General features: G+C 47.7%; 1 protein-coding gene across 1 annotated transcript in view; it reads left to right on the forward strand.

The window, feature by feature from the left end:
* LOC118372603 (vasorin) overlaps nucleotides 1-7,381 on the forward strand; it is a 184,149-nt gene extending 176,768 nt beyond the window's left edge. The window contains 9 exon segments of the mRNA XM_052527937.1: nucleotides 2,380-2,621; nucleotides 2,940-3,287; nucleotides 3,290-3,439; nucleotides 3,442-3,497; nucleotides 3,714-3,941; nucleotides 4,057-4,632; nucleotides 4,634-4,901; nucleotides 4,904-4,966; nucleotides 4,969-7,381. Coding sequence (XP_052383897.1) covers nucleotides 2,402-2,621; nucleotides 2,940-3,287; nucleotides 3,290-3,439; nucleotides 3,442-3,497; nucleotides 3,714-3,941; nucleotides 4,057-4,632; nucleotides 4,634-4,901; nucleotides 4,904-4,966; nucleotides 4,969-5,228 — 2,169 coding nt within the window. The 5' untranslated portion in view covers nucleotides 2,380-2,401 and the 3' untranslated portion in view covers nucleotides 5,229-7,381.
* The last annotated feature ends 3,852 nt before the right edge of the window (nucleotides 7,382-11,233 follow it).

Consider the following 11,233-nt stretch of genomic DNA (forward strand, 5'->3'; position numbering starts at 1 on the left):
GTAGAGGTCATGAGAAGGTGTAGAAGAGGTAGAGATTATGAGAAGGTGTAGAAGAGGTAGAGATTATGAGAAGGTGTAGAAGAGGTAGAGGTCATGAGAAGGTGTAGAAGAGGTTGAGGTCATGAGAAGGTATAGAAGAGGTAGAGGTCATGAGAATGTGTAGAAGAGGTAGAGGTCATGAGAAGGTGTAGAAGAGGTAGAGATTATGAGAAGGTGTAGAAGAGGTAGAGGTCATGAGAAGATGTAGAAGAGGTAGAGGTCATGAGAAGGTGTAGAAGAGGTAGAGATTATGAGAAGGTGTAGAAGAGGTAGAGGTCATGAGAAGGTGTAGAAGAGGTAGAGGTCATGAGAAGGTGTAGAAGAGGTTGAGGTCATGAGAAGGTGTAGAAGAGGTAGAGATTATGAGAAGGTGTAGAAGAGGTAGAGGGTAGTGACTACGCGGTTTATCTTCTCCACTGAGGTGAATCACAGAGTATATCGATCGTCCCATTGAGACTGTTGCTACAGCTAACTGCTAGCTTCTGGCACACACAAACACTCTGCGCGCGCACACACACACACACACACACACACACACACACACACACACACACACACACACACACACACACACACACACACACACACACACACACACACACACACACACACACACACACACACATTTTTAAATTGAACCACCTCAAACCCCATTTCATGCACCTTCCTTTCCCCTCAGGCATCTCACTGGACAGCCCTAGGCCTACGGGCCCCATGTGGTTTTACTGTATATAGGCCTACAGAGTGAGATCACTGTAAAAGTCGCCGCTTAGACACTGATCTTAGGTCAAGTTTCCATTTTCCCCTAATGATTATGGTCAAGACTCGTGGAAAGTAAGCTGATCCTAGATCAGAGGCTTTAGTCACCTACTCCCATCTCACCACCCACCCAGAACATTATAGATTACACAGCTCAACCTGCTTTATTATTAAAACACACACAGCTAATCCCAGATCTCTACGTGTCAGAGGTCATTATCACAGGCTATATACCTGCTAAAGGTCTAGAAGGGATGTGGGAAGGCTTTAATATGTCCATACACTGTCAATACATGTATGTAACTGTAGCTGATGCTTAGAGTGTCTCTCTCTCTCTCTCTCTCTCTCTCTCTCTCTCTCTCTCTCTCTCTCTCTCTCTCTCCCCCTCTCTCTCTCTCTCCCTCTCTCTCTCTCTCTCTCTCTCTCTCTCTCTCTCTCTCTCTCTCTCTCTCTCTCTCTCTCTCTCTGTTAATTAGTCTCTCTCTTTTGCCCCCCTCCTATAGCCAACATTGTTTGTGTTTATGGTGACCGTGTGTCTGGCTAGGGGTGTGTGGGCAAACGTGTGTGAGTGAGTACATTTTGAGAAAGCATGTGTTTGTATGAAGTAGCCGTGTATGTGTCCATAAGTATGAATGAAGAAGTGTGTGTGTGTGTGTGTGTGTCTGTGTGTGTGTGTGTGTCTGTGTCTGCAGGTTTGGGAGTGTATGCATACATCCGTGTGTGTGTGTGTGTGTGTGTGTGATACACACTCCAATACACTCTCACAAAGCCATAGTTTGTGTTTGTATGCAGTAGCTGTGTTTTCGTGGGTGTCCAGTCGTTTAAAGCCAGGGCAGTTTTCATGGGCTGGAGACACTGCCATATACACACACACACACACACACACACACACACACACACACACACACACACACACACACACACACACACACACACACACACACACACACACACACACACACACACACACACACACACACACACACACACACACACACACCAATGCCATAAACAATGAGGATGGAGTGACTGTGGGTGGGCCAAGACAGGACCTCGCTCAGGACTCAGGCCCACTGTGTGTGCTCACCAAGCAGACAGTGAATGTAGTCACTATGAACGGGCTGTGTGTGTGACTGGGCAGGGTTTCATCATAGTGATGTTGCAGTCTCTATGGGGTCATGGTTGTATGCTCTGGTTGAGGAGAATAGGGAGGGAGACTGGGGTCTGTTTCTGTGTTACTGTGTTTGACTCTACTTGTTGTGTTCTCTGATGTCATGAGGGAAGTCAACAATGGGGGATTTCTTTCCTGTGGTGGATTGGGAAGGGGAAGTTTTTTGATGGCTTGGATTGTGTGTTTGTGCGTGCATACTGAAATTTAAGGATAAGAATAATCGGACTCTGACCGCATTAAACAGCCAATAGACTTGGACGTGTGGAAATTATGCTCAGAAATAAATTATTTTATCTCATCCAGGTTTTTGACCGCTGCTGATCCGTTACTCTGAAAATATGACACATTTTCCTTCCCAGAAAAGTCTCAACCAACCAACACTAACATCTCTCTTTTTCTTTGTGTTTCAGATTACACAAGGACTCCACCACTATGGCACCCTTCCTCCCCCTCCTCCTCCTCCTCCTCCTCTCCTCCTCTTCCTCTGTCCTCTCCGGTCACTGTCCAGAGGATTGCTCTTGTCAGGCCCAGGGTTCCATCTTCTGTATCCAGCGTCGTTCCCTCGTCGTCCCCCGCGACCTCCCTTCCTCTGTGAAACATCTCTACGTCTTCCAGAACGGCATCAACACTTTAGCCCAGGATGACTTCACAGGTAGGAAGCGTTGAGGTTAGAGGAGTGGGCCAGCAACGGGAAGGTTTCCAGTTCTAATCCCATGTGTGACAGGAAAATATTTGTTCAGGAGTGGGCCGGCAAATGGAGTGTTGCTGGATCAGTGTCCTGGATGCCATTTCCTGCTGTTGTGCCCTTGAGAAAGGCACTTGACCCCTGAACTGCTACCCTCTGCTCGAACCTTTCCAACCTCTGTATGTGTGTCTTTCGAGGGTTTGGAATGAAGTAGAACAGAAGTTTTTCCATTGTAAATCCGTATGCATTGGAATATAAAGTCATCTTCGTCTTCTTTTTCTTTAGGCCTGGGGGAACTGGAGATGCTGGACCTGTCCCAGAATAAACTCACGGAGGTCCCGGATGGGGTCTTTGAAACGCTATCTTCGCTGAGGAATCTCGATTTGTCCGCAAACTACATTACCCACATCGCCAAGGATAGCTTCTCCGGATTGATGCATCTCGAGAGGCTGTATCTCCACGGCAACCGCATCAAGAGCATCCAATCGGAGGCCTTCGAGGTTCTGGAGGATCTTCTGGAACTGAAGCTCCAGGGGAACCAGTTGACCGGTCTCCCAATGCTCCATCTCCCCAGGCTTCTCCTCCTTGATCTCAGCTTCAACTCTCTCCCGACGCTGGGTCCCCAAGACCTCCAGACCCCCACCTCGAGTCGCTCAAAGTGGCTGCGTTGGGGCTCACCACCCTGGACTCAGATCTGATGGCCTCCCTGGGGAACCTCCATGACCTTGATGTGTCCCAGAACCAGCTGGAGGGGATGCCTGAAGCATTGAAGGCCACCCGGGGCTTATCAAGCTCAGCCTGGCTGCCAACCCCATTGGGGAGCTCCGGAACGAGGACTTCCAGGTACATAAATTTTCTTAAAAATGTGTCAAATATTCCTGTAATTGATGGGTCAATAACACATGGCTTAGTCCCTGAAGCTGCTCCATGGGATTTACTATGTCAAGCCTCTGATCCAACCTATCCAAACTGCCTGCGTGTGTATGTTTTTTAGTGGGGTTGGGATCATTTGTGAACATTGGACAATAAAGTATTCTTTTTTTTCTTCTTCTTTTCCAGAGTCTGTTGTTTCTCCAGGAGTTGGATCTCAGTGGGCTGAACCTCCAGGGCTTGCCCCAGGGTTTCTTCCAGCTCTTCCCCAGGCTGGGGCACCTCACGGCGGCCGAGAATCCCTTCAACTGTCTCTGTCCTCTGGCCTGGTTCCCTGGCTGGCTGAAAGAGAAGAATGTGGATCTGGGACGCACAGAGGAGACAAGGTGCCACTTCCCACCAGTGAATGCTGGCAAGGTATTGTCTTAATATTTTGTCATTCTAAATATATTTTATTTATTTTCCTGTGAAACACATTTAGTTGCTGGCCTGTATGAAATGGGATACAAATAAAGTTTGATTTGATTCGAAGGTGCTGGCGGAGCTGGACCATCAAGATTTCGGCTGTCCACCTACGACCACTGTTATGACGAATGCCCTAGGGGAGGGGAGTACTTCCGCACCCCCATTCCGACTACATCCCCTGGAAACACACATACCAACGCCATCCCCCACCTCCGCCATTCCCTAGTGATGAACCATCCTCAACGGAGACAGACATTGAGAGTCGTCCCCTCCTCCAGCTTCTCCGACTACCGCTTTCAGGGATGAGGGCCACATCTGTCCGCCGAACATCTGCCTCAATGGGGGTACGTGCCGCTTCGATCCTCTGGGACAGCTTGGATGTCTCTGTCCCCACGGAACTATGGGTTTGTACTGCGAGAACCTGGAGTCGTATAACTACAACCAGCCACCTCTCCAAACCTCCGCCCCCGAGGTTTTGGCATCCATGGTTGCCCCCATTGTAACCTCTGATCCCAATGACATCAGTTCCCGTCAGGTGACCTCCACGTCCATCCTCCTCGACCTGCACCGTTTCCTCGAGACGAGGCCGCACATCCGCGGGATTAAGCTGACCTACCGGAACCTCTCAGGGCCCGACCGGCGCCCCCATGTCCCTCAGCGTCCCCGCCTCGTACCCAGAATACACTCTCCGAGGGCTCCGGCCCAACTGTACCTACTCGGTGTGCGCCAGCCCCTGGCAGAGAGAGTGAACGGGGGTGGAGGCAGTGGAGGTAGCCCTACCGAGGGGGAGGGTCTTGTATGGAGGCTCGTACCGAGGAGGTCCCCAAGCTTCGTCCTTGGAGCCCCACGTGGATGATCAGAGCCAGCTCACCTACACCCTCATCCCAGCCTTGGCTGCTCTCGCCCTGGTCACGGGGTGGCGGTGGTGGCCATCCTGGTTCTTTTCCTCCGGAGGAGACGGGCTCACATGGCGCTGGAAGGGGTGAGATGGGACCAATGGAACTGGAGGGCCTTAAGGCTTGTCTGGAGAACGGCGTGGGGAACGGGGGCACACTACCCCACAAGGGAGCGGATATCGCCCCCTGTCACACCTCCATCCCGACCCAGCCACAAAATGGCGGATCGTCACAGACCCTTCCACAAAATGGTGGTTTAGAATATGAGGCCCCCCTCATGAAGGGACAGGGGCACTGTCCATCGAATAATAATGTGGCATCCTTGAAGCCATCGTATTTCTAGAAACTAAGTCTGTTGTCTTCATGGATTTCTTAATATTTCTCAATGACACTCAATGTACTCAATGACATTCAGAGCTATGGAATGGAACAGAAGTAACTACCCCTGTAGAGGGTAACGCTACGCCCCGTTATCTCTAAGTGGATGGGAGGACTCTACCATTATGAGGCAGTGAAAGGGGGGTGTTTTAGCTCATCCAGCAGAGTTCAAGTTGATAGAAATGTAACAAGTATTGAAACCTAAAGTGCAATCGCCATGCCAAAAAGGGTCTATCTTATAATCGGACTGAAAACGGAAGTGCCTTCTTGCATTGACATGATATGCTGTAATAATGATGCTTTTATTTTTGAAATGTTGATGTTTTGAAAAGAGCTGCATTGAATGAGTTGCAATCCTTTTGCTGGATCAGGAGATTGGGAGAGCAGGGCTTGTGGAGGTATGGGGAAGGCACAGAGTCAAGGTTGGGAGGAATAGAGGTGGGGTGCAGAGGTAGAGATAGAAACACAGGTGTGTGTGTGCTCTGTAGACTGTTCAGCATTTCCGGAAATGAACGAGGCACCCCTCCCCACCTGCCCCCTGGGAGAACTTGCACTGAAGGGAAGAGAATCTCTCTGCAACATAGTGAAATGCTGATTCTGTAGAGATGGTACCACGGACAGAATACAGTTTTAGACGATATTACCACCAGTCAGATTTCCCTTCATCCTGCTACACCCCCCCAACGAACTGGTATTATCAACCCCCACCAGGGTTGATCAACTTGCTGTGAAAGGCATGTGGACTAAATGGAGAGAAAAGACAAGGAAACCCTATTCCCTTTAAGTATGTTACTTTTGACCCTTCCAATGTTGACATTTGAGTCATTGAGCAGACGCTGTTATCCAGAGGGACTTACAGTTGGTACGTTCATCTTAACTAGGTGGGACAACCACATATCACAGTCGTAGTGAGTACGTTTTCCCTCAATAAACAAGGTATCAGACAAGTCCGTGCTAGTAGGGAAAAAAACTAGAAAAGACTAGTGCTCTGGTCAAAAGTAGTGCACTATACAGGGAATAGGGTGTCACTTGGGATGAAGCCTCTGTCCTTAGCGGCGTGGTCAGTAGCTGTGATGGACACTATTTGAAGGTTGTTGTTGTCGAGCGGGTTTCATATGATGTTTTTGTAATGTGTTTTGTATGTATTTTTTTATCGTGGATTTCTCTGTTGCTGTCATGCTGTTTCTCCTGTCTTGTTGTAGTCAGAAATGTTGATGCTGTATTGAATTGTGCTGTTCCTCGACACGGCAAAGGGTTGGGGTCCAAGTCATTTAAATTCAGAGAGTTTAGAATTGAAAGGGTTCATTTACTTTTAAAGATGAGTTTTCCTTTGTTAAATAGGTCATTCCAATTCACCTGAATTGACTGAATTTAGATTCAATTTACCCCTACCCAAAACGCTTCACATTTTGATCATGTAGAAATTGTTCACCAAGTAAATGTGAATAAGAAGTGTCAGAAACAGCACAGACTCTGAACTCTAAACTCCCACACTCTTCTTCTTTACTGTCTAAAACTGTCTGCCAACTACAATAGCCTGCCAAAGCTACATAAGGACATGGTTAGCTCCAGAAACACCAATCCTTGTCCCAAATGACACCCTATTCACTACATAGCACACTACTTATGAACAGAGTCCTATGGGCCCTGGTCAGAAGTAGTGTACTTTAGAGAATAGGGTGCCATTTGGGACACAAACCTAGTCTCTTTTTGAACGCTCAGCTCCAAAACTGTCCTCCAAGCTCTGTCACCGCAAACCCTGAGCCATTAAAGTGGCACACACACATGCCGAAAAAAGCACGAGGGTTCAAAGACTTCGAGAGCAATTTACTATATGTGTCGAAGGAGTGGAAACCAGTCATTTCCTTGACTTGCTACTGACTGTGGCGTTTTGAAGATATGGCCGCAGTTAACCAATGAGATCAACAGTATCTTTTTATTGTTTTATTCTCTCTCTTTCTATTTTTCTCTTTCTTTGTCTGTTTTTGTCTCTCTCTGCTTCTCTCTCTCTCTGACTCTGTTATTCTCTGTCTCCCTATTCCCTCTCTCTCTCTCTCTCTCTCTCTCTCTCTGTCTCTGTCTCTGTCTCTCTCTCTCTCTCTGACTGTTATTCTCTCTCTCCCTATTCTCTCTCTCTCCCTATTCCCTCTCTCTCTCTCTCTCTCTCTCTCTCTCTCTCTCTCTCTCTCTCTCTCTCTCTCTCTCTCTCTCTCTCTCTGACTGTTATTCTCTCTCTCCCTCTCTCTCTCTCTCTCTCTCTCTGTCTCTCTCTCTCTCTCTCTGTCTCTGTCTCTGTCTCTCTCTCTCTCTCTCTCTCTCTCTCTCTCTCTCTCTCTCTGTCTCTGTCTCTCTCTGTCTCTGTCTCTCTCTCTCTCTGTCTCTGTCTCTCTCTGTCTCTGTCTCTCTCTCTCTCTGTCTCTGTCTCTCTCTCTCTCTCTGACTCTGTTATTCTCTCTCTATCTGACTCTGTTATTCTCTCTCTCTCTCTGACTCTGTTATTCTCTCTCTCTCTCTCTCTCTCTCTCTCTCTCTCTCTCTCTCTCTCTCTCTCTCTCTGACTCTGTTATTCTCTCTCTCTGACTCTGTCTCTCTCTCTCTCTCTCTCTCTCTCTGACTCTGTTATTCTCTCTCTCTCCCTATTCCCCCTCTCTCTCTCTCTCTCTCTCTCTCTCTCTCTCTCTCTCTCTCTCTCTGACTCTGTTATTCTCTCTCTCCCTATTCCCCTCTCTCTCTCTCTCTGACTCTGTTATTCTCTCTCTCTCCCTATTCCCCTCTCTCTCTCTCTGACTCTGTTATTCTCTCTCTCCCTATTCCCCTCTCTGTCTCTCTCTCTCTCTCTCTCTCTCTCTCTCTCTCTGACTCTGTTATTCTCTCTCTCCTCTGTTATTCTGCCTCTCTCTCTCTCTCTCTCTCTCTCTCTCTCTGACTCTGACTCTGTTATTCTCTCTCTCCCTATTCCCCTCTCTGTCTCTCTGTCTCTCTCTCTCTCTCTCTCTGACTCTGTTATTCTCTCTCTCTCCCTATTCTCTCTCTCTCTCTCTCTCTCTCTCTCTCCCTGACTCTGTTATTCTCTCTCTCCTATTCTCTCTTCTCTCTCTCTCTCTCTCTCTCTCTGACTCTGTTATCTCTCTCTCCCTATTCCCCTCTCTGTCTCTCTCTCTCTCTCTCTCTCTCTGACTCTGTTATTCTCTCTCTCCCTATTCCCCTCTGTCTCTTCTCTCCTTTTCTCTTTATTCTATTTTCTTTCTCTCGTTTGCTTTTCTTTTTCTCTCTCTTTGTTTCCTTCACCCCTCTCTTTGTCTCGGTCAACGAGGTTCTTGGCCGTGTTTTCGGGCCTGTTTTGCTTGCCTGCAGCCAACTAGTCTCTTCTCTCTGCAGCCAACTAGAAAAGTTCATACGGAATGAAAATCGCGCCGTTCTGATATATTAATCTTTGTTTCCTGTCTTGGAGAATGGGAAGTACAAATGTGTCACCATTCAATTTATTTTTCTGTTTTCTTTCTCTCATTTTTGTTGATGTTCTTTTCTTTTCTTGATCCCTCTCTCTCTCTCTCTCTCTCTGCCTCTCTCTCTCTCTCTCTCTCTGCCTGTCTGTCTCTCTCTCTGCCTCTCTCTCTGTCTCTCTCTCTGTCTCTCTCTCTCTGCCTCTCTCTCTCTCTCTCTCTCTGCCTGTCTGTCTCTCTCTCTGCCTGTCTCTCTCTCTGCCTGTCTCTCTCTCTGCCTGTCTGTCTCTCTGCCTGTCTCTCTCTGCCTGTCTGTCTCTCTCTCTGCCTGTCTCTCTCTCTCTCTCTGCCTGTCTGTCTCTCTCTCTGCCTGTCTCTCTCTCTCTCTGTCTCTCTCTCTGCCTGTCTGTCTCTCGCTCTGCCTGTCTGTCTCTCGCTCTGCCTGTCTGTCTCTCTCTCTGCCTGTCTCTCTCTCTGCCTGTCTGTCTCTCTCTCTCTCGCTCTGCCTGTCTGTCTCTCTGCCTGTCTCTCTCTCTCTGCCTGTCTCTCTCTCTCTGCCTGTCTCTCTCTGCCTGTCTGTCTCTCTCTCTGCCTGTCTCTCTCTCTCTGCCTGTCTGTCTCTCGCTCTGCCTGTCTGTCTCTCGCTCTGCCTGTCTGTCGCTCTCTCTGCCTGTCTCTCTCTCTCTGCCTGTCTGTCTCTCTCTCTGCCTGTCTCTCTCTCTGCCTGTCTGTCTCTCTCTCTCTCTGCCTGTCTGTCTCTCTCTCTCTGTCTGTCTGTCTTTCGCTCTGCCTGTCTCTCTCTGTCTGCCTGTCTCTCTCTCTGCCTGTCTGTCTCTCTGCCTGTCTGTCTCTCTCTCTCTCTGCCTGTCTGTCTCTCGCTCTGCCTGTCTGTCTCTCGCTCTGCCTGTCTCTCTCTCTCTGCGTGTCTGTCTCTCTCTCTGCCTGTCTCTCTCTCTGCCTGTCTGTCTCTGTCTCTCTCTCTCTGCCTGTCTGTCTCTCTCTCTGCCTGTCTCTCTCTCTCTGCCTGTCTGTCTCTCTCTCTCTCTGCCTGTCTGTCTCTCGCTCTGCCTGTCTCTCTCTCTCTGCCTGTCTGTCTCTCGCTCTGCCTGTCTGTCTCTCGCTCTGCCTGTCTCTCTCTCTCTCTGCGTGTCTGTCTCTCTCTCTGCCTGTCTCTCTCTCTGCCTGTCTGTCTCTCTCTCTCTCTCTCTGCCTGTCTCTCTCTGTCTCTCTCTGCCTGTCTGTCTCTCTCTGCCTGTCTCTCTGTCTCTCTCTGCCTGTCTCTCTGTCTCTCTCTGCCTGTCTCTCTCTCTCTCTCTGCCTGTCTCTCTCTGCCTGTCTCTCTGTCTCTCTGTCTCTCTCTGCCTGTCTCTCTGCCTGTCTGTCTCTCTCTGCCTGTCTCTCTGCCTGTCTGTCTCTCTCTGCCTGTCTGTCTCTCTCTGCCTGTCTGTCTCTCTCTGCCTGTCTGTCTGTCTCTCTCTGTTGTTGTTGTTATTGTTGTTGTAACACTTACCTTAAGGAACATGTGTCTATTTCTGTGACATACTGTACAATCTCACTACACCAGTTTGTGTCTTGGTAGATAGAAAACAGTTTCTCTGTGTGTGTACGTGTGTGTGTGTGTACGTGTGTGTACGTGTGTACGTGTGTGTGTACGTGTGTGTGTACGTGTGTGTGTGCAAAAAAAGGAGATTCAATATTTGAATCCAGCCCAGGTATTCATCCCTGTTCTCCATCAACCATCTTATTTTCTACTGCCTGTCTTCTTTCTCTCCTTGTTTTACTGTCTTTCTTCAGTCATCCAACAGAAACCAAGAACCATACGCTCATATATCTGTTCACTAAAACCTAAACTGGAAGAAGAAATCCTATACAGCTTTATATACTGTAGCGTGAGGGACCGGACATTTTTGAAATATTTTCAACTTGCTTTGTTACGTTCTCTTTTCAGTTTGGGAAAGCCTTTGTCTTATTATTTTAATGTTTTCTTAATGTAAAAAAGTGTTTATGTTTTGGATATGAAATGACATAAAAAAAGAATATGAAAAAAATATATTGGTCATATCTTGGTCAGTGACTCCCTTGCCTGGTTTATACCTTGTTCTAACATGTGAACTGTGTTCAGATCGTGCACACGATTACAAGAAGCATCGTGATCTGATTGTGATCAGATCTTATAAGTGTAAACAGACAAGATCAGGTCAAGATCAGAATGAAGGTCGCATGTTAACGGCAGGTATAAACAGGGCTTCTGTCTTTTAGGTTTTTGACACCATAGACATATACATCATTGTGTGAGACCAAGTACTACATACACTACATACACATACTACACATTTATTACATCAGTTACTAAATCCCCTTTAATCTCCCCACAGTAGTCAATATGGACCAAACACATTTACTGCACATTTATTACATCAGTTACTAAATCCCCTTTAATCTCCCCACAGTAGTCAATATGGACCAAACACATTTACTGCACATTTATTACATCAGTTACTAAATCCCCTTTAATCTCCCCACAGTA

The sequence above is a fragment of the Oncorhynchus keta genome, chromosome 10 (genome assembly GCF_023373465.1).
Source record: "Oncorhynchus keta strain PuntledgeMale-10-30-2019 chromosome 10, Oket_V2, whole genome shotgun sequence".
Taxonomy (NCBI): domain Eukaryota; kingdom Metazoa; phylum Chordata; class Actinopteri; order Salmoniformes; family Salmonidae; genus Oncorhynchus; species Oncorhynchus keta.